This window comes from Mandrillus leucophaeus, unplaced genomic scaffold, assembly GCF_000951045.1.
Source record: "Mandrillus leucophaeus isolate KB7577 unplaced genomic scaffold, Mleu.le_1.0 Scaffold311, whole genome shotgun sequence".
NCBI classification, from domain to species: domain Eukaryota; kingdom Metazoa; phylum Chordata; class Mammalia; order Primates; family Cercopithecidae; genus Mandrillus; species Mandrillus leucophaeus.
In genome coordinates this window covers 3,167,103-3,191,493 of record NW_012103266.1, presented here as the reverse complement: position 1 = coordinate 3,191,493, position 24,391 = coordinate 3,167,103, and the positions used below count along the sequence as shown (strand labels likewise).

The 24,391-nt window shown below is 38.3% G+C and overlaps 1 protein-coding gene across 4 annotated transcripts in view; it reads left to right on the top strand.

Moving 5' to 3' along the window:
* DIAPH2 (diaphanous-related formin 2) overlaps positions 1 to 24,391 on the top strand; it is a 964,164-nt gene that overhangs the window by 688,453 nt on the left and 251,320 nt on the right. For all 4 annotated transcript variants that reach the window (XM_011987565.1, XM_011987563.1, XM_011987566.1 and 1 more), the window contains one exon: positions 12,989 to 13,153. In XM_011987565.1, coding sequence (XP_011842955.1) covers positions 12,989 to 13,153 — 165 coding nt within the window. The remainder of the gene's footprint in view (positions 1 to 12,988; positions 13,154 to 24,391) is intronic.

Sequence of the window (24,391 nt, the reverse complement as noted above, 5' to 3'; positions counted from 1 at the left end):
AATACTGACATTCCAAAATATACACATCAATCTCAAAAATGTTTAACCATAACTCCTGTATTCCGGTAAACACAACTATATGGCAATCTTGATAGTTATATATTGCCTAACACCTGTTATTTTTTAACTGCCTTTGATTCTGTGTAACATTCTCAATAATTTATCAAATGTACTTTAATTGGATATTTACATACTGCATACTCTTCTCATTAGTAGGAACTAGCAAATAAACTTACTATCATTTAGATCATATTCTATGCTTCATTTAAATTAGTCTGAGGGTTTGTGGTTGTTGTTAGTGTGTATGTACGTGTTTTAATTTAGGTACCATTTTTTACGCCTGAAGCAAAGGAAATCTAATCTACCACTTATTTGTTTAAACCTTGTCAATGACTTACATTTTGGACAAGAAAAAGTTTTAAATGCTTAATAGATCTATAGAATCTGGTTCCTGCTTACCTCAGGAACCATCTCCTTCCTCACTCCCACTTAACTCCGTAGTCTCTAGTATTCTAGGCCTTTTTCCTCTTCTTTGTGTTCCTGGAATATTTAATATCTTTCCAAGCCTTCCCTCATACTACCACAATGCTCCTTCTGGCTCTTACCATCCAGGTTTGAGTTTTAATGCGTCATCTTTCAAGCAGCATTTCCAGACTCATAACCTACCCCATCCTCCCAAGTCTATTAAGTCTCCCAAATGTACATTCTTAGAGCAACTTAAGCTTTGCAGTCACACTTTTCTTTTTTTTGTTTTGAGACAGTCTCGCTCTGTTGCCCAGGCTGGAGTGCAGTGGCCCGATCTCTGCTCACTGCAAGCTCTGCCTCCCGGGTTCACGCCATTCTCCTGCCTCAGCCTCCTGAGTAGCTGGGACTACAGGCACCCGCCACCACGCCCGGCTAATTTTTTTGTATTTTTAGTAGAGACGGGGTTTCACCATGTTAGCCAGTATGGTCTCGATCTCCTGACCTCGTGATCTACCCGCCTTGGCCTACCAAAGTGCTGGGATTACAGGCATGAGCCACCGCGCGAAGCCTGCAGTCACACTTTTCAAATTGCAATTTAAAAAATGTTTTGTATTTGTTTAATGTATATTTTCCCCACTCAACTGGCATCTCCTTGGAAAGCAATAACCTTGTCTGAATATTCACTACTCTGTCATCAGCACCTAGAAGATACCTGGCACATAGTAGGCATTTAATCAATATGTTTGAATAAATGAGTGAAGAAATCACTCTGCTGGGTGACTAAGGATGCAAAGCTAAACTCTGTCTTCAAAGGAAGGATAAAAAGACAGACACATAAAAGACACGAGAGTGAATAAAGAAAGTGGGTAGAGAAAATTAAGAGTGCTGAGTGTACTTCTTATCTCTCTAATAACTACCACATTTGTGACTTTAACAGGAGGCTTATTTAAAAGCATTTTCTTTATCCTAGCTGACTCAGACCATTTATGGAAAAGTGGGGTCGTTGCAAAATGTTTTCATCTTTCTGGTAGCATAATTACCACCTCTATGTTAAAAACTGAGGACTTTGGCTCAAAATCCTCACCACTGACTATACTATCTTTGTTATATTATTTAAATGTCCTATGCCTCAATTTTATTTCTTTTGTTTTTATTTTTTTATTTTAACAGAAAATCTACTCTTTGGGTAGTGAGAGAGCACTAAGAAAATGGCTACTCCAATGGGGCAGAAGGTAAAAAAGAGAAGCAGGGGTACTTGACATACTTCAGATAGTACAAATCTGGTGATTCTGGTCCCTAGAAGGGATTATGGACGGATATGGTTTGCCTGTGTCCCCACCCAAATCTCATCTTGAATTGTAGTTCCCATAATCCCCACGTGTCATGGGAGGGACCCACTGGGAAATGATTGGATCATGGGGGCAGTTTCCTCCATGCTGTGTTCATGATAGTGAGTTCTCATGAGATCTGATGGTTTTATAAGTGTCTGGCATTTCCCCTGCTGGCACTCATTCCCTCCCCTGCCACCCTGTGAAGAGGTGCCTTCCGCCATGATTGTAAGTTTCCTGAGGCCTCCCCAGCCATGTGAGACTGTGAGTCAATTCAACCTCTTTCCTTTATAAATTACCCAGTCTCGGGTATTTCTTCATATCAGCATGAGAGCAGACTAATACATGGACATAGCCCCACATTGGGTGTCAGAGTAATGAAAGAGGTGCAAGAGTGAGTGACTGATTCTCCTCTAGAAGGTTTGGGGGGAGGCTGTCCTGCTGGGCTGCCACCAGGATAGTTGCTACTCACTTCTGTCCTGGCCTGGTCCTGACTGAGTCCTCGCCCAAACTGCTCTGATGGGTGGGAGTAATCATGGCCGTGCCTCAGTTTTATAATCTGATTTTTTTTTTTTTTTTTTTGAAACTGAGTTTCGCTTGTTGCCCAGGCTGGAGTGCAATGGTGCAATCTCAGCTCACTGCAACCTCCATCTCCCGGGTTCAAGCAATTCTCGTGCCTCAGCCTCACAAGTAGCTGAGATGACAGGTGTGCACCATCACGCCTGGCTAATTTTGTATTTTCAGTAGAGATGGAGTTTTGCCATGTTGGTCAGGCTGGTGTCAAACTCCTGACCTCAGGTGATCTGCCCGCCTCGGCCTCCCAAAGTGCTGGGATTACAAGTGTGAGCCACCGCACCTGGCCTATAATCAGATTTTTAACAGGATTTTTTAGTCTATCTCTTGAACTATTTTAAAGTATTATGTTGAACCCAAATGAAAATTAATACATGCGTTCCATATTATCCTTGTTAATGTTTCATGTTTGTAAATACTTGTCAATGCATATTCATCACATAATGTGTGGTTTGTAAGGAAATTTCACATATTTTCATATTATTTTTAAAGTACATTTCTTTGAAATGTTAATAATTTCTAACTGAAAATTACCCAAATTAAATGGAAAAATTCATGTTTTGTTTTTAGCATTAAGAGGAATCTTTCCTGACAGGTTTTGAAAAGTGGAAATGCTGTTTATATTTTAATAGATTGTATATTTGTGACTTCCTTTTATTTAAATGGGTAATTATGCCAGGTTGTTAACTAAAGCTTGTGTGAAGGTTAAGTGGATCTCAAGTTGATTTTTCCATGTTCTTCAATCCAGCAGTAATGATATTTAATATTTCAGGCTTTTAAAATGAAAATTATAAGTAACTAATGTACTACCTATGAAGATGAAAAATTGTAGCAGCTGATTTGACTCAAGTATCTATGAGCTATATAAACTCTTCATTCCCCAGTGCTCTGCTAATGCTTATTCTAGTTCTAATGGAACAAGTTTTTTGTGGTAATGATTACTTCTTACATCAAAATTAAGTAAAATGATAAACAGTTTTCTACACATAGCATTGATGAAGTGATCCTATTTTGCCAGTAGGATCAGTTAAAGGGCAAGGGGGTATAACACCTGCCTTCAGCTACCTGAAATAGTCAAAACCAATATAACTGTACATTAAAGTATAAAGAAAATAACTTACTCTCTATTTGGGTATAAGCCTATGGAGGAATTACAACTGTTTCAGGTTGAATTTTAAGTCCATACTGTTAGTATATTACTAAGGAATATAATCTAGAAATTCACATATAGTCACACAAAAACATAGGTGATAAAAGCTTTAAGAGAATTCTGTATAGTACATACCCAAGTAATTCTGATCACTGTTTCCCTAGGTGAAATTTTCAAATGAGTTAATATAAAAATGCTTTGTGGGCTGGGTGCAGTGGCTCACGCCTGTAATCCCAGCACTGGGAGGCCTGGGTGGGCAGATCACTTGAGGTCAGGAAGGAGTTCGAGACTAACCTAACCAACATGATGAAACCCCATCTCTACTAAAAATAAAGAAATTAGCTGGGCGTGGTGCTGGGCACCTGTAATCCCAGCTACGTGGGAGGCTGAGGCAAGAGAATCACTTGAACCTGTGAGGCAGAGGTTGCAGTGAGCTGAGATCATGCCACTGCCCTCCAGCATGGGCAATAGAGTGAGACTGTCTCAAAAGAAAAAAGGAAATAAAAATGCTTTGTGGGACTTATGATAAATGTTTTATAAATTAACTTTCCAGATTCATGACTGAGACCAAACTGATTTCAAATTAATAACATTTTCAAAACATTAGCATTTTACCTTGCACTGTTTTAAAATGCTGCACACATTTTAGTTTATAAACCCGCAAAAAACACTTCTGTTAGGGAGAAGATGATGTGATTTTAGCTTAGAGTTATCTTGAATAACTTCATGCTTGAAAAATCAGAAATATTTGTCTTTGTAGAACAAGGAATTTGAAAGGGGACTAGTAAAAGGAAAATTGCATTGAATTTCTTATTTTCCTCTCATACTTGACAAGTTTATATGTATTAGATATGTCCCACTTCACCGCCATAAGGTTATATTTATTTTAGGTTATAAATTACTCTGAATTACCTTCATCTTGGAAGGTCCATTGTTTTCCCAGGGTTCTTCTCTTTAAATATTTCAAGGACTTCCAAAGTTGCTTAAACAGATGGGAAGAGGTCACTCTACATTTTGATCCTGGAATAGTCTAATCATCCTCCCCAGAGTGCCCTGTGCTTTGAAGCTTTTCTAGTTGTTGTCACTCTCTCCTGTAGCACCAAATGCCAGGAAATCTGGGTATTCAGGAGCAAATGCCCTTTGGCTGCTGATCTTACCATTGCCTTCGGCAGTTTCTCAGGGAACTGTGTTAGGAGAGGTTCTAGCATTCGTTATATAGTGTGTCCATAACCAGCTTTCCCATATCACCCTAAATATGGCCATAGACTTCTCCCTCAGTGCTGCCAAAACACAACTAAGGGCAGGCTGCCTGACCCAGTCACACCAATCATAATGGTCTACAATACACTTTCTTAAGTCTCAGTTATATTCAATCTTAACCCCAAGTAAGGAGTAACAGTAACCCAGGTCAAATCTCTACTGATGAGACAATCTTTCTCCTCCTTCTCCATAGACAGGGTCCTGTTAAAGATATACCCACTTTATAAAAAGAACTCTACAGGTAGATGTAAAGATACCTTGTATCTCTACGACATGAAAATGTCATTCTGTTTCTAGAATCAAAACTGCCTGTAAGCCACCAAATAGCCTCGTTTTTTTTGTTTTTTTGATTTTTTTGTTTTCTTGTTTCTTTTGAGATAGAGCCTCACTCTGTCTCTGTTGCTCAGGCTGGAGTGCAGTGGCATGATCTCGGCTCACTGCAACCTCTGCCTCCCAGGTCCAAGCCATTCTCCTGCCTTAGCCTCCCGAGTAGCTGGGATTACAGATAACCTCCACCACACCCTGCTATTTTTTGTATTTTTAGGAAAGATGGAGTTTCACCACATCCAGGTTGATCTCGAACTCCTGACCTTAAGCGATCCACCTGCCTTGGCCTCCCAAAGCGCTGGGATTACACGCGTGAGCCACTGTGCCTGGGCAAGTAGCCTTTCATGAAATGCATTTTATAGTAAGTTAATTTTTTTTGTGAGGCATCCCACTACGTACATTTAACTCTTATTTATACTGGGTGTGGTGGTAGATGCCTGTAGGCCCAGATACTCAGAAGGCTGAGATGAGAGGATTGCTTGAGCCCGGGAGTTCTGGGCTATAATGTGCAAGGCTGATTGGGCATTCACACTAAGGTCCACATTAATATGGTGACCTTTCAGTAATGGGGGACCACCAGGTTGCTTAAGCAGGAGTTACCTAGCCCAGGTCAGAAACAAAGGAGGTAAAAACTCTCATGCTGATCAGTACTGGGATTGCACCTGTGAATAGCCACCACACTCCAGCCTTGGCAACATAACAAGATTCTGTCTCTTAGAAAAAAATAAAAAGACTTATTTTCTTTAAACCATATTGTTAATTTCTATTCTCTAATATAGGAGCTAAACAAAATGACCAGTTTTAAATTTTATCTATTGTATTAGGGTTCTCCAGAGAAAAAGAATACACACACACACACACACACACACACACACACACACACACACGGAGACTGAGACATCTCGTCATCTAACTTCCAACCCTCTGCATGCTAAAAAACCAGGAAAACTGATGGTATAGTTCCAATACAAATCCCCAGGTCTGAGAACCAGGGGAGCCATTTGTTTATGCTCCAGTTGCAGTCCTTTGGCACAAAAACCAGGAGTGTCAATGTCCCAGGGCAAGAGAAGATGGACGTCTCAGCTCCAGAAGAGAGAGAGAATTCACCCTTCTCCACTTCTGTGTTCTGCCTTGGCCCTCAACAAATTGGATCATTTCCCACCCACATTGAGCAGGGTGATCTTCTTTACTCAGTCTATTGATTCACATGCAAATTCTTCCGGAAACACCCTCACAGGCATACCCAGAGACAGTGTTTCACCAGCTATCTGGATATCCTTTAACCCAGTCAAATTGACATAAAATTAACCATTACATCTACTAACATATCTACTAGAGTAACATTCAGGTCTAAAGACACAAACTTAATTTAGGCTGACCATCATTCTACTGATAAACATATTCACTATTACATATATAGCTTTAAAATAAATATGATTGAAGCCAACCTTGTTATTAAAATGTATTTAAGACATTCCGATTGATGAAATGAGGGAATTAAAATGCGTTCTCAAATACAATTAAATAGTACTGCAAAAATATTCTCAGTTAAATGAGTTTTGCTGTGAAATTGGTTTATCTTAAGATTCATAAAAGGGATTTCAGGTTTTTAAGTACTCAAGTCAACCCATGATCCAGCCTTCAGTGGGGTCATTCTATGCAGTGTTAGAATGAGCCTTTATTCCTTCAACAAATATTTCTTCAGAACTATATAGCTTACTGGTTAAGAACATGGTTTCTGGAGGCACACTGAGTTTATTTCCATTTTTGTGACATACTATCTGTGTGACGTTATGCAATTATTATTATTATTTTTTTATCTCAGAAAGCTGTTGTGAAGATTAAATGAGTTAATCCATGGGAAGTCTTCCACAGCGGCTCACACAATTTATTTTTTAAAAAGGTTAGGTACAGTTACATTGTCGTAATTGTTGATTCTCATTTCTTTTGTTACTGCTACTATTTCTTCTATGTGCCAGGCACACGTCTAGGTGTTGATGAGTCAGTGATCAATTAGAGAAGGTCTACTTTCATGGACCATATTTTTAAGTAGGGCAAGGTAGGCAGTAAACAGATTGAAATAAGGAATAAGAAAAATAGACAGAAGAGATAATGTCAGATAGTGATTAAGTTCTCAAATGAAATAAAATAGGCCACAGTAACAGTGATGGGGATGGATATTTTAGATTGGATGATTGAAGCAAGCCTCTATGAGGAAGTGGCATTTAAGCTGAGACTGAATGGCTTGGTGGGAAAGAAACAGTCTAGGCAGAGAGAATAACAAGTGCAAAGGCCCTGAGCTGTCTGTGACCTTGTTTGTCCAAGGAACAGAAAGAAGGTTGATATAGCCAGGTATAGTACTTTAAAGGGAGGATGGCATGAGTTTACATTACAGGGATGGGTAGAGGACAGATCATGTAGAGCCTTATAAATCATTTGGATTTTCTTCCAAGTGTTGTAGAAAGTTATTAGAGGGTTTTCAGAGAGGAATTTACATTTGAAATATCAACAGGTATCATTTTTTTAAAAATTCAAGTAGAGATGGTATGTAGACAGTTGATTATAAAAAGTGTGTGTCTCAGGGGAGAGATTGTGCTAGGAGAGATATAAATTTGGGCATCATCAATATAGATGATATTAAAGCTTTCATGCGCATCCGTGTGAAGAGACCACCAAACAGGCTTTGTGTAAGCAACAAGGCTGTTTATTTCACCTGGGTGTAGGCGGGCTGTCTGAAAATAGAGTCAGCGAAGGGAGATGGGGTGGGGCTGTTTTATAGGATTTGGGTAGGTAAAGGAAAATTATAGTCAAAGGGGGTTGTTCTCTGGCGGGCAGGGGTGGGGGTCACAAGGTGCTCACTCGGGGAGCTTTTGAGCCAGGAAAAGGAATTTCACAAGGTAATGTCATCAGTTAAGGCAGGAACAGGCCATTTTCACTTCTTTTGTGGTGGAATGTCATCAGTTAGGGCAGGAACAGGCCGTCTGGATGTGTACATGCAGGTCACAGGGGATATGATGCTTAGCTTTGGCTCAGAGGCCTGACAAAAGCTATGTGAATTGCTGAAATCAACTAGACAGAGAATGCAGATAGAGGGCTCAGGACCAAACCCTCTACGCTAACATTTTATAGAAGTTGCCAGAAGAGTCCAGGCACCGTGGCTCACGCCTGTAATCCCAGCACATTGGGTGACCCAGGTGGGTGGATCACCTGAGGTCAGGAGTTCAAGACCAGCCTGGCCAACATGGTGAAACCCCTTCTCTACTAAAAATACAAAAATTAGCTGGATGTGGTGGGCTGTGCCTGTAATTCCAGCTACTTGGGAGGCTGAGGCAGGAGAATCGCTTGAACCCAGGAGGTGGAGGTCGCAGTGAGCTGAGATCACGCCACTGCACTTCAGCCTGGGTGACAGAGTAAGACTCCATCTCAAAAAAACAACAAAACAAAGCAAAAAACAAAAAACAAAAACAAAAACAAAAACAAAAAGTTACCAGAGGAGAGGAAGTGAGAAAGAAAACTTTTCATTTCTGTGTCACAGATATTAAGAGAAGTAGCTAAATGTGTCATATGCTGCTGAGACCTAAAAAGAAAAATAAAGGATTGAATATTGGATTTTGCCACATGAAGGTCACTGTTATTGTAAACAATACACTTCTATATGGAAAGAACTAGGTGTCATGCCATGGATTATTACAATGTCTGCGTTCTAACCCTAAATGGATAACTGCCTTTTATCTAGCTCCCACAACTCTAAAATTTGAATGGTAATATTGCTCTGCCTTTTTGAAAAGGTTGTTATGAAGAATATGGGATATAATGGAAGGAAATGTATATAATAAGTGGTAAAGTCTTATACACATGCAAATTGATGGTGGTAGAATTATTGTACTATTGGATTATAAACTTCTTCAGGGTAGAGATTAAGGCTTTAATGATCATTCTGTCGACCACGATGCTTAGCATGATACTACCCCAGTATCTTGTATTTAGTGACTGCTCAAAAAACAAAATAAAAATTTCCCATATGAAGCCAGGTGTGGTGGCATACATCTGTAGTCCCAGCTACTTGAAAGGCTAAGGCGGGAGGATGGCTTGAGCCTGGGAGTTCGAGGCTGCAGTGAGCTAGGATCGTGCCACTGCACTCCAGCCTGAGTAACAGAGCAAGATCCTGTCTCTAAAAAATAATGCAGATAATGTAAAATAAATGGTAAGTTTTTAAAATTTCCACATTAAATACAGGGATGATATGGAGTGATGTCCACTTTTTTTCTTACCTGCAGTCCCATGTAGGATTTGGTGACATGGTGGCAATTGTGAAAAATTTCAGTGCTGACTCGCCAGCCATCTATCCCTTTTACAAAGTAATCTCTTGGAAGATAAGTGAAGGATTTAGAGATTGGACTGCTTTCCATTTGTTATTTTGAAGATAAACCATTCTCAGAATTTTTCAGATTTCCTCACTTGGGTACAGAGACAATTTCTGAAACCAGTTTTTGTTCTATAACAACAAATTTATGAAATTTGGTATCACTACATGGACATGTTTTAGCTGGTGAAAAATTGTGTTATGATAAATGGGAACATACACATTTTCCCTTTTTTGTTATCTTTGGCTTTTTCTCTGTGTTGTACAGATGTTGAGTTTTCTGCAATATACAAACAGTTTAGTAATTTGCATTGCAAATAGATTACAAGTAAGTGACCTTTGCAAAGTGTTTCTGCCTAGCAAGTCCCTGGAATGAATCTATTTTATTTAGGGAAGAGAGGCTAGAAAACAGAAATGTCACTTTCATTCTTTGCTGAAAAATGAAGAGTCTTCTTTCTGCTATGCTTAAATACGATGTTAAACATTTTCTTAAAAACCAATATATATATGATGACAGTCTCAAAGGTAAAAATCAGAATGTTTTTATATGTGAAGCATATAAAAACTTCTTTTTCATTGCTAAAAAGAAAGTAGAGTCTGTCAGAAATGTGTTTGTTCTTTCGGGTCTATTGACATAAAAATGGGCTTGAGGATTGAAAGATTTAATGTCACTTGTCAGCATGAAAGGGGCTGTTGTGTTGTTAATGTGAATGCTAATACTTATGTAGCATAAAAAAATAACATAGGAAGTGGGCATCTCACTTTTAAAATCATGGTGTATTCCATAAGTGTCAGCTGCAAAGTAATTTTCCAGAAATGGTCTGATTTCCCCATTGACTTTCATTATAGAACTAGAGCTGTGTTCCCATGGAAAATAAATTTGGCCCCAGGTTATAATAAAACACAGTGAAGAATTCAGAAAATCTTATAAAGTCAAGTTTTTCAAGGCACAATTATCAGTACTTGATAAAATAGTAGCACCACAAAATATTAATACACTATAGTAGATCTTAAAATAGTATGCCCCAGACTGCACCATTATTTTTCTATACAATTCCAAGTCAATTACTTTTCCATCTAAAGAAATTTTACTTATGTGATCATTATTAATTTTTAATGGATTTAACTCTAATTTTAAACTGTTGATTTTGTTTCCTTTCTTCTTTATGGTTAGTCCACTTACCTTTTTCTAAAACATTCTTATCCATAACAATGAAAAGTTACTAGCCATAGAAGAAAGACCAGGAGGAAATGCTTCGAGACGTTCACAATACTTGTTTCTGAGTGGGAAATTTTAGTTGATTTAAGTTTTTAATTTCTAAGTTGTAAAAAAGGGTTATTTATATCTTCTATAATCAGAAAAAAATGTATTATAATTTCTTTCTGTAAGTATAAATTTATATATAGTGAGATATCTTTAGTAGGACACATTTATATATTTCGTTCATTTTATGATTTGGTAATGATGGTTGTTAAGATCATTTATTCCTTCAAAATTTCTTTAAAACTGGTAAAATTAGTTTCTGGGGATAATAGCTTCTACTTAATTTTCTAAAACATGCTACTCAAAGTGTGGGCCTGGACCAGGAGCATCAGCATCACCTGGAAATTAGTTAGAAATGATAATTCTTAGGCCTCTGATCTGGGGCCCCAGCAAACAGCTACTTGTGTTTTAACAAGCCCTTTGAGCGATTAAGGTTCTAAAGGTACAGAAAATTCTCTCTAGAGCTACAGCAAATTTTCTTTACCTCTCTCTCCTTCTCCCTCTCCCTCTGTATCTCTCTCTCCCTCTCCCCTTCATCCTCTCTTCTCCCTCCCCCGTTCCCTCCTTCTCCCTCTTCCTCCTTTCTTGCCAGGCCACTTTCTCTCCTTTATAGAGGAAAAGCAGTTTCTCTTCTCACCCATTGCTGGGTTTGTGGCTGAGACCTCTAAAACAAAAGACAGATTAACAAGAGGAAAACTTATGGATTTATTTAATATAAATTTTATGTGACACAGGAGCCCTCAGAAATGAAGACCAAAAGAAATAGGGAAACTTGTATATTTTTATGATTAGGTTTGATGAAGAGTGGACAGTGGGGAAATATAATTGGGCAAAGGGGGTATAATCTAATGGTAATGAGCTGGGGGGACTTAGCAAGGCATATTTGTTCAGATTCTTCTCTGTGTCCATATGTCTCCAGAGATAAGGACATTCTTTTCCTTCAGGTATAGGAAGAGCAGCTCTGAAATGAGGGTCTTATAACCTACTTCAGAGGCAGTTAAGAGAATTGTTTTCTTGTCTGCTTTAGGAGAAAAGGTTTAGAAGAAGATCAGAGAGATCTTCCTGCTTTTGCTGATTTCTCAAATGCCAAGGTGCCATATTTTGGGGAAGTGTGTCTTGAACCCCATCACCTTCTTCCTCTCTCCCTTCCTTATGTGGGTTATGCATATATGTATACACACACACACACATATATAACACTCATATACAGAATTCACTATCACCTCTTTTTTTTTTTTTTTTTTGAGATGGAGTCTCACACTGTTGCCCGGGCTGGAGTGCTGGGATGCGATCTTGGCTCAGCACAACCTCCACCTCCCAAGTTCAAGTGATTCTCCTGCCTCAGCCTCCCAAGTAGCTGGGACTACAGGTGCGTGTCACCATGCCCGGCTAATTTTTTTGTATTTTTAGTAGAGACGGGGTTTCACTGTGTTGGCCAGGCTGGTCTCAAACTCCTGACCTTGTGATCTGCTCACCTCGGCCTCCCAAAGTGTTGGGATTACAGGCGTGAGCCACCACACCTGGCCTCACTATAACCTCTATCTCTATTTATATAGAGATATATATTAAAAAGAGAAGAAAAAAATATATATATATATAATTTTTTCTTTAAGTTTTTTGTCACTGTTTGTTTTCTACCTTACTCATAAAAATATATGAGGCCATTTTCTGGTATTTATGCCTATATGCTTTCATTTAGCAAACATTTTCTAACAAATATGTTCCATGTGGTTACATATTGAATAGTTCTGCCTAATTTGAAGATCTTCAAGTCTCACTAACCAGTATAATGACTCTAGCAAGTTATTTTGGGCTAAAATGTGTCTTCCCCAAAATTCATATGTTAAAGTCCTAACCACCCTGTACCTCAGAATGTGACTATATTTGATCATAGGGACTTTAAGGAAGTAATTAAGTTAAAATGAGCTGATGAGTGTGGGCCCTAATCCAATATGTCTAATGTAAGAAGAAGCGATTAGGATACAAACAGAGGAATGACTATGGAGAGACCTCAGAAGAAACTAAACCCACTAGACCCTGATCTCAGACTTCTAGCCTCCAGATTTGTGAGAAAATCAGTTTCTGTTGTTTAAGCCACCTAATCTGTGGTATTTTACTATGGCAGCCCTAACAAACTAATGCACAAGTATTTGTGCATTACTAATATATTTATAGAAGTGATGATTTAATTCAATCTTAACATCTAGTGATTGCATTTAAAAGGTACTGTTGGGTCATGTTCCTTAACAAAAAGCTACAGCTTTACGAAGAGTGCCAGAGAACAGTATGAAAAACTCTCCACCATGCACAACAACATGATGAAGCTCTATGAGAATCTCGGAGAATACTTCATTTTTGACTCAAAGACAGTGAGCATAGAAGAGTTCTTTGGTGATCTCAACAACTTCCGAACTTTGTTTTTGGTGAGTAATACATCTTAAAGCATTGCAAGGCCTATTGCTTATATTTCTGAATGTCTTCCTTCTATTGTTGTTTTATGTTCCTATTGACTATATTGATTTCATGTGACAGTTTTTTAACAAGAATTGACAGATATTTTATACCTGTGACATGGATAAAAATTAAGTTATAAGTCATGGCTGGCTTAACATAATGCGGACCTCAATGAATCATCTTCAATGTTAGGTATACATGGGAAATGTTTTACTGAAATTTTATAGGAAATGAATGAATTGGTACTTAAATAACCCCAATTTTTATATAGCATAATATTATAATTTTACGTACCTTAAAAATTAATATCTGGAACTTTTCACATTATAAATTCGAATGCTGTGATTTATAAACAAGTTTCTTTCACAGCCTAAATGAGAAACTGATTTTGAATTGGACTTTGTAAATAACTTTGAATACCTGAAGTTTCTTTCATAATGTGGGCTCTTGTTTTAAACTGGAACTCTTGAGGATCACAGTAAATATTAGCATTAATTGGGGGTGGCAGTTAGGGTACAAGTTATGATGCTAAAAGGAATCAAAGACTTTGCTATATAAATGCTGTGGAAATACACCTCCTCTGCATCCAACAAAGGAGTAGCAGGAAGAACACAGACTCTGATTGTAATAGTAACAGAAAGATATGCACAATAGTTGATCTCAAACAGATAAAGGTGTATATATATGTGTGTGTGTGTATATATATGTATTTTTTTTTTAATTTTTTTTTTTTTTTTGATATGGAGTCTTGCTCTGTTGCCCAGGCTGAAGTGCAGTGGCATGATCTCGGCTCATTGCAACCTCTGCCTCCCAGGTTCAAGCGATTCTCCTGCCTCAGCCTCCCAAGTAGCTGGGATTACAGGCACATGCCACCACGCCCAGCTAATCGTTGTATTTTTAGTAGAGATAGGGTTTCACCATATTGGCCAGGCTGGTCTCGAACTCCTGACCTCAAGTGATCCACCTACCTCAACCTCCCGAAGTGTTGGGATTACAGGTGTGAGGACCTCTAGCAATAATCTCCAGCAGGAAGATCAGTTAACAAACAAATTCATTCCAGTGTGAGGTATGTTTTTATTCCCAAAGCAGTACTTTCTTTGTCAATGCTGTTGCCCTGTGAAATCATTTGATTTTGGTGTGACTTCATCTGTGAGATATGAATATGCTTGTGGAAATCAAATTGCTTTCATCTCCTAACCCAGGGCCTATAACTCAGAGCACACCCCAACAGTTAAACAAGCAGCTTTGGTCATAGAAGTTAATCCACAAACTTCCAGAAGTATGATCATATGTCTTCTTTTTTGCTGAAAATATTAGTTGATTTTGGTCTTTGACCCTTCATAGAGACACATACTTTGTAGCTAACCCATAACTAGTAGAATGTGTTCTATTGGCAATGAGAAGAGGGCTAAGAGAAAGTGATCAAATAATTTTCAAAACTTAAAAGCTGATTATATGCTATGAACACATAAGCACACAGGTTATATCTACTTGGATTATTTTCGAAAAGGAAAAAAAATTACATTAAAAAGGAATGAGGAAACAGAAAATATACTTTAGTTGACACACTGAAATGATAAATCCAATAATTTTTTTTGTAACAATGTCTGTGGGTGAATGGATATATAAGAATATATATATGGCCAGGCGCAGTGGCTCACACCTGTAATCCCAGCACTTTGGGAGGCCGAGGTGGGTGGATCACCTGAGGTCAGGAGTTTGAGACCAGCCTGGCCAACATGGCAAAACCCTGTCTCTACTAATAATACAAAAATTAGCTGGGCATGGTGGCGGGCGCCTGTAATCCCAGCTACTTCAGAGGCTGAGGCAGGAGAATCGCTTGAACTTGGGAGGCGAAGGTTGTAGTGAACCGCTGGAGACACAGTGAGACTGTCCCAAAATAAATAAATAAATAGAAGAATATATATGTAAAATATATAAGAATAAATATAATTAATATTGTTGATCTCCATTTAGATCCTAAAACACTGTCATATTATATGTTCCCTTAACCTCCCCAATACACAGACACAGAGTAGTAGATGGTGTACTTCTCCACCATGTTGCGGCATTCTTTTAATGATAATTCCAGTGTTACAGCCTGTGTGTACTCATATTAGTCAGATGCGTAGAAGGCTAAGAACTCTACCTGTATCACTTCGCAATCATAACTTGTTTTTTAAAAATGTCAGAATATTATTAAGGAGACCTGATTTTGTGTCCTGGTACTGCCACTAAAAAGCTGTGTGACTTTGAGTAAGTCATTTATCCTTTCTCGCTATCCATTTCTGTCTGTCTTTTGTAAAATGAAAGAGTTAAAGGATTGATCTCTAAGAATTCTATTCCCTGTTAGTAGTCTGAGTCACGTTCGGAATTTCAGAGATAGCAGAGTCATATATATTACATACATATGTAGGATATGTTTTATGTCTTTCTGCTGACTTCACTGTAGCTTGAGTACAGAGTAAGAATTTTCATATATTGTTACTGAATGTAAATAATTTGATATTCTTGTGTCGTTTCATGTCCATTTAAGTTAATTTCTTGAGAACCTGTTAAGATTGACCTTTAAAACAAGTAATGAGATCCTAAATATGTCAACCAATCTGAAACACTTACATAATGCACTCCTGGCCAGCCATTGCTATGTTTGCCTTATATAACAGTACTGCTACCACTTCTATCTACAAATCTTTATCAACTTGCTGCCATGAGAATTAGGTGTGCAATATATTAACTGTTTTGAACGTGGGTGAGTCATATAACCTCTCTGGGCATTTGTTTCTTTATCTATAAAAGATGGAAAATAGCTGGGTGCGGTGGCTCACGCCTGTAATCCCAGCACTTTGGGAGGCCTAGGTGGGTGGATCACATGAGGTCAGGAGTTCAAGACCAGTCTGCCCAACATGGAGAAACCCCGTCTCTACTAAAAATACAAAAATTAGCCAGGGTGGTGGCGCATGCCTGTAATCCCAGCCACTGGGGAGGTTGAGGCAGGAGAATCACTTGAACCCGGGAGGCGGAGGTTGCGGTGAGCTGAGATCGCGCCACTGCACTCCAGCCTAGGCAAAAAGAGCGAAACTCCGCCTCAAAAAAAAAAAGAAAAAGAAAAAGAAAAAGAAAAAAAGAAAGACGGAAAATAATTTAAGCCAAGTCTTCCTCACTACTATGTGAAAAGACCTTGAAACCTATGGTATACAAAGGTAGAATATTATTAGCCATTCTCTGACCATCCTTTCCATTAATTATTGAAAACCAACTTGATTTTGGCAATGCTCTGGTTCACAGATAAAGGAAGAGAATGGTTTCTCTCTATCCATGAGTGGAGACAGACAAACAAATGCAATATAATTTGATAAGTGCTGCCATAGAAGTATGTTAAGGTGTGCCAATAACATAAAGGAGGAACTGCCTAACTCTGCCTGTGTTGGCCAGAGAGGCCTTGATAGAAAAAGTGACATTAGAGCAGAGTCTTGAAAAATCCATCGGCGTTTGACAAGCAGACTTTGACAAGCAGGTTTAAGGTTTTTATACCTGACCTTTAAGTCGAAGATTCCTAAATCAACATCACCAACTTCAGTCAATCATTTGTGCTCACCATGTTCCTGTTTCACAGTGAACTTAAAGTGATTTCACTCTCCCAGGGGAGGGAAGAACCCGGAAAGACTGGCAAAAATTGTAATCGCCAGAAGTTCCCATTTTCTTAGTGCTTTGTGTGTTTGGCCTCAGGGTTCTTAGCACTAAAAGCATATTGGACTATAGATGGAAGCAATAAAATACCAGTAGTGCTGAGAAGAAAATAAGAGTTCTGATTCATGTGCTACCAAAAATTACTTCCAAATGAGCTCAGAGTTTCATCTTGGGAGATCTATTTGGCATGTGTAGCATAAACAAAATGCACATACCAAAAAATCTTCCTCAGATAGAGATATCCTCTAAAAGATGGGGCAAATAGAAATAAAAGAAGTTGACATTATGGATTAAGACTTTTTTCAAAGTAATCAATTCAAATGAATGAAAGCAGAATTGGATAATGTCTATGGAATACTTCTCTATTACTTAATATTCATATTCTGTATTACTCAACTAATGAGGATATTAAAGGTATTCCAGATGAATGTACAATATATTGGTATCAAAATGTATATAATTAGAAACATTTCTAAGTTCAGAATTAAGACCCTTTCTAGTTAGTTTCTCAGAGATTTCATGAGTTTAAAGAACAGCATACCAGCCAGGTACGGTGACTCAATCCTGTAATCCCAGCACTTTGGGAGGCTGAGACGGGCGGATCACGAGGTCAGGAGATCAAGACCATCCTGGCTAACACGGTGAAACCTCGTCTCTTTTAAAAAAAAAAAAAAATTAGCCAGGCATGGTGGTGGGCACCTGTAGTCCCAGCTACTCGGGAGGCTGAGGCAGGAGAATGGCGTGAACCTGGGAAGTGGAGCTTGCAGTGAGCCAAGATCGCGCCACTGCACTCCAGCCTGGGGGACAGAACGAGACTCCGTCTCAAAAAACAAAAACAAACAAACAAAAAAAACAAAAACAAAACAGCATGCAATATAGACAAAATTAATAACTCCTAAATTTAAGTTGAATATTTTGTGGAAGAAAATCCAATTCCATGATACACAATGGAGACTCAGGAGGGTTTTGGGGTAGGAGGGGTGTGGATAATGAGAAAAATTATTTAATGGGTGTGATGTATATTATTCGGGTTATGGATACCCTAAAAGCTCTGACTTCACCACTGTGCAATCCATGCATGTAACAAAATTGCACTGGTACCTCATAATGTATACAAACAAACAAATCAAATTCCATATTTATGAAATGTCTAAACATCTTTTTTGCTTATTCTCCTTTATATGCTTCAGTCATTCTGCTAGTTCAAATAGTTGACTGCACAAATAGTCTTTTTTTTCTTTTGAGATATTTTGAATAGAATATTCAAAATCAGTGAACCGTATATGTTTCACCACCATGCAGTATCTTGCTTAGGCATAAAAATTAATTTCAGCTGTTGGGAAAGTGTTCGAGGCAAGTATTATACTTCAATAACTTTCATAGCTCCAAATAAATTATAGAAAATACTCCTTTTCTGTTTTAAATCTGTCAGTTTCCTGCTGCTTCTGTGTGTTTTTGTTTTGTTTTTTTAAAGAACAATATGTTACCCAGGCACTCAATAAATATTTGTTGTGTGTGTGTCCTCATTCTGTACCTCATATACTAGAAATATAGGAATAAGGCTTTGCAGAATTATTAGATTCATTGACATAACTTGAAAATGTTACCGTTGCTATTAATCATGCTAGCCAATTTCCCCTCAACGAAATCAGTATGTGCTACTGTTCATTTGATAAACTTTGGAACAGCTCCTAAATGAGCATTAAAATAGCTAAGTGTTAAGATGCTAAATGATATCAAGTAATCATAGCGTTTTATGCCATTGTTCAGGCTTGCTGCTTCTACTTCCCAGACTGACTGATTGGTTGAGACAGGTTTGCTCTGTTTTCCAGGCTGGAGTGTAGTGGCATGATCATAGCTCACTGTATCCTCAAACTCTTGGGCACAAGTGATCCTCCCACCTCAGCCTCCTGAGTAACTAGGACTACAGGCATGCATCACCATGCCTGGCTAAATTTTTAATTTTTAATAGAGATGAGGTCTCGCTATGTTGCCCAGGATAGTCTTGTATTCCTGGCCTCAAGCATTCCTCCTGCCTCAACCTCCCAAAATGCTGGAATTACATGCATGAGCCACTTTGCCTGACCCTAGATAACTTTTGAATCCACCTGTTTCTCTCCAAGCCCACTGATACCATTTGAGTTCCTGGCTGCAGCCATCTCTCGTCTGGACTGTAATAATGACCTCCTGACTGGTATCTGTATCTTCTTCTCATACCCATTTCCATTTCCTAATCGATTCACCCCATTTTAGTGAGAATAAAATTAAAAACAAAAGAAACCAAACAAGATAACCTTAGTTTCCTGACTTAAGATTCTTTCACAACTTCCCTGTGGCCTCAGGATAAAGCTAAGCTTTTTTTTTTTTTTTTTGGAGACGGAGTCTTGCTCTGTCGCCCAGGCTGGAGTGCAGTGGCTTGATCTTGGCTCACTGTAACCTCCATCCCCTGGGTTCAAGTGATTCTCCTGCCTCAGCCTCCCAAGTAACTGGGATTAGAGGCACCCTCCTCCAGGCCTGGCTAATTTTCGTATTTTTAGTAGAAACGGGGTTCCGCCATGTTAGCCAGGCTGGTCTGAAACTCCTGACCTCAGGTGATCCACCTGCCTCGGCCTCCCAAAGTGCTAGGATTACAGGCATGGGCTACTGCACCCGGCCAAATCTGAGCTTTTTAAACTAAAATAGTTTACAAAATCAAAAGAGCTATGGTTACTTTAAAGGCCAGACCATCTATGGTTGGCTCTGAATGGGCTGCAATCACTTAGATTGAACTCTTCTCCCAAATTGGTAAATGTTATGTCTGGAAAGTAGAAGCAGTAGAATGAGATAATAGCAAGTTCCTACGAGGAACTGTGTCTCTTAGAACAAAGAGAAACTTTAGAAGCACTATATGAAAACTCAAAGAAGGCTGAAAGGCCAAAGTATGATTGTCATTATGCCTTTATTGCTCCCATAGCTGGTGTGACATGGAGAGTTATAACCACCGAGTTCATTCTTATGTTAATTCTCAGGGATGTTCTTCCTTCTATCTTAAGTAATTGTTCTTTAAAAACCTAAACTTGTCTGAGAGCTCCCTGTGTAGCCATGTTGGCTTATGGAGATAATTAATTTTGAAAATCTCTCATCTCTCTTAAGCTATCTTCCCTTTTACAAGGCCTCAATCATATCTAAATCTAAACTATAATTGGAAAGCCAATGAGTATATCTGCATTTAGTTAGACTTGAAAGACTAAATTGATAATATACAGAAATTTTATTCATTTATTAATGGTAATTTACCTTTAAAGAAATGAAGGTGAATTTTTACATGAGAGGATTGTGTATATAATCCCTGATCCAAAATGACTTAAGTTATTTTGACACATTTTTAAACCAAGCACTTAACATTTAAAAAAAAAAAAAAAAAAAAAAAAACTTGACTATAATATTATAAAAATGGTAGGCTTATGTAAGAAACCAAATATATTAACAAAGTAGTGTCTTAATCAGTAATGTAAATTCTGATATCTAGAATTTCATCATCCAGAAATTTCTATCAGATGCCTCATAAGTTGATGCCTCTTTTCTTTGCCAATAAAATGGTAATATTCTGAAAACAACCTTAAGAAGCTGCAAGACCCTGATGTGCTGCTTAATGCTATAGTTTTTTTTTGTAAACTAGACGTTTCCAGGTCTCTTCATTTATGAATTCAGAGAGGGTGTCCTTAGTAACAGTAATCCAAATATCCTAGTTACCTCCTCTTTTCCCCCACTAGCAGGACTCAAGCTCCTTGCAAAGTCTTTACCCCTAAAAGTACACCTGGAGTCATTTCATGGGTGCTGAAAACATGTCATCTATAGTCACCATGTGAAATTTGCTCACCAATCAGCAACTGAGTGCCTATATTCTAGAGTGATGAAAATACAGCAGTGAACAAAACAGAAAAAGCCCCCGCCTGTCCTGTCTTGCTATAGCTTCAGCTCCATTCTGCCAAATGCTTTTTGCTGGCAAAACTGCTTGGGGTTGCCTTTAATGAAAATGCCTATGTGTGGGCCAAGGGTACAGTTTCCTACTGCTCCAATTTTGTCATCAATCTTGAAGTACCATTGTGGTATTATGTTCAGTGCAGAAGTAGCCATGTTTCACAGGACACTTCATAAAAACAGTTCCTTTTGCTTCTCTTCTGATCCCTTTCTCCTTGGAGACTAAAAAATGTTTCAACTCCTAGAGACCTGAAGGGAATCCTAAAATCGTAAGCCCCTCCATTGCCCTCCTTCCTCCCTTTTGTTCAAGTGCCTAGGCATGTATCTTCCTTTTCCTAGGAGCTGGGAATAAATAAAATGCCAGCATAAATCGTTTCATGCAAATAGAGCCCTAAGGGCCCACCAACTCTCTCTAGTTAATCATATACACCCAGATAATTCCCTTTGAGCTCAGCTGGGACCACCCTGGGTATATAGCCTTAGGTTTATTTTGATCTATTGCAACCCTTTGAAAATAGGCAAACCATGTAAAATATATGGTAACTCTATTAAGCAGAATATTTGACCAGAATACCTCATTCCCCAGCTGTGCCAGAGAGCAGACTTTACTGTATTTTACAGATATCATTGAATTCTTCTTTAGAAAGAGATGTCACCTATCAACTGTTGTATTCTCTTTGACTGTTTACTTTGGGCCAGAAGTGGATGTCCTATTTTTCTTATGTGATTATTCCTTGTATAGAAAAGCTAAATATCATATCATAGGGAACTAAAGGAATATGTAATAAGGGAAGACATAGTTTAAAGAAAACTCAAACTCCCTAACATGATAAAAAAAATACCTACTAGTATGGATGGTTTTTAAATATGTATACATTTTATATTAATATTGTAAAACTAAAAAATACCACAGTTTTTTCTAAAAATATTTATAAAAGTTGTCAGAATTGTTTATGACAAGCTGAATTTTGCCCTTTAAAAATCTGACAGTATAATAATTAACAATGAAAATATTAACAAAATCAGTTCAATGCTCGCCACCTTTTCCTATTAAAGTCTAATAAGAACTAGAATCAGGAAACAAAATGTAATATCTTTAGTTCCAGCAACAACACCTCATACAGAATTTTTCACAGAAGTGTTCCCCATAAGTAAGTTATTATTGAATTATGTCCAAACACCAGGAAGTGGGAAAGTGTAAGATAAGCAATATGGTGCACGAGCTGACCTTTTCCAGAGGTTTTGAGATTGACCAGAGGTATTGATTATGATCAGAGCATGCCTGTTTCAACCTGAGCATGAAGATCCCTGAGGTTGATACTACTGGTGGCACCTTCTCAGCTGGCTGAATTTTTCTTCATTCTGCTTCATCCTGTTTTGTTTGTCCATTTGCTAATTAATCTTCTATCAGAAAAGATGCCCTCGCCCCTGAATAAGGCAGTAGAAGGGAGGACTCCCCCGGAATTGTGCCCATTGAGCTCCTTTTGTCTGGTGTGCCTGCCTCCTCTCCTTCTCCCCACTCCTTCCAGTTGCCTACCAACTTGTTCAAGTCATTTCTTCTAAGAAGCCCTCCCTAACACTTCCATTTTGGTGTAGATTACCCTTCTGTGTGCTCTCATACTTCCATCCTAGCACATTTTACCCTGTAATATGTTCATCTCCATACCCTCAGTGATTAGTACTATAATTAGCCTACTGTGGGTCAAACACAGTGCTGATCTCGAAGGATATGTATGAATGGTTTAATGAATTAATGGAAAAATGAGTGAATAAAAAAAAAATCAAAATATTTGCTCTCCAGAGCTCACATTCTAGTGGGAAAGGCAGTCAAAGAACAAATAGTAATAATGAAATATAATACATATGTACAAAGAGCTTGTAAGCACAGAGCAGTGAGGGATTTCTTCTGTCTGATTTAAGGAAGGCTTCAAAGACACAGAGACATGTGAACTGGGTCTGATCATTGTTTTGCTACTATATGGCCTTTCATGTTTTAAGGAGCAGTTTCCTTTTTGTTCTCCCCCACCTCATTTGGTGTTTAATTTTAATGGTAAACATACATTGTCTCCTAGTTTTCCATGCTGAGTTCAAAGTGGAAAAACAGCTATTTCGTTGCCAGAGAAGCAGTTACCAGCTAATTATGATGATCTAAAGGTTATCTGCCATATGCTTGGATGAGCAGTAACCAAGCTTCAGTTACTTCTTATGACTGACAGTTGTCCTCAGCAATAGGACAATTGATGCAGATTATCTAGGGCAAAAGCAACTGCTTAAAGTCTGACTTGCCTGGTGTTAATTTAGGCCAGTGGTTCTCACCCAGGAGCGATTTTGCCTCCCAAAGGACATTTGGCAAGATCTAGAGACATTTCTGTTTATCACAACTAAGTAGGATCTGCAAGTGGCTTCAAGTGGCTGAAACCAGGAACACTGTTAACCGTCCTGCAATGGACAGGAGAGCCTTCCACAACAAATAAATATTCAGCCCAAAATGTCAGTAATGTTGAGATTGAGAAACCCTGTTTCAGGATTACCTGCAAAAGATTTTTTTTTTATTACAAAAAATCAATGGAAAACAATGTGTAATAGTCCAAGTTAATAAGCAAAATCTGTACTAGATAAGTTAATATATCTATCATATTGATGTAATATTTTAATAATTTCAAATGTCAATTTGATCACTGTATTGTTACAGTTACTAATTTTTTCTATATCTTTGAAACATCCCAGTTTATATGGCTTATAAAAATTTTTAAATTACCAATCATGCATGTAAATTGTAGGAAAATTAGAAAATATAGATACTAAAAAGAAAAAAACTGTTGACTGCAATTCCTCTACCCAGAGTTAATTAATATTAATACCTCAGCACATATCCTTCCAGGCATTTCCCTATGCATGTACATATGTATTTAGATTGTGAATTTGTTTTTCTTAATAATAAAAAGACTTCTGAAAATTTAAGTTTTAAATTTATATTTTCTTGTAAAAAGGTTAGTGGCTTATGCTTATATGGACATGTCCATCCACATTCAGTGTATAGTGTCCTTGGTTATGTCTTCAGTTGCGATTAAACATGTTAATTGGCTCATTTCATGATGCCCTTTTACAAACACCTGGTCTTTGGCACCATACTAACAATCATGACTATTGTAAGCCATCTGTAAAGGGACCAGTAGAATCTTGATTTCTCTTTTGTTTTCTACATAATACCCTCATCAAACTTCCCTGTGTCAAGGGGCCTTAAATCAGTAATTGGTGACTGTCCAATTAGGCCTATTCACACTAGTGTTTTTTTTTTTTTTATGAGACGGAGTCTCGATCTGTTGCCCAGGCTGGAGTGCAGTGGCACGATCTCGGCTCACTGCAAGCTCTGCCTCCTGGGTTCACGCCAGTCTCCTGCCTCAGCCTCCCGAGTAGCTGGGACTACAGGCACCCGCCGCCACGCCTGGCTAATTTTTTGTGTTTTTAGTAGAGACGGGGTTTCACTGTGTTAGCCAGGATGGTCTCGATCTCCTGACCTCGTGATCCACCCGCCTCAGCCTCCCAAAGTGCTGGGA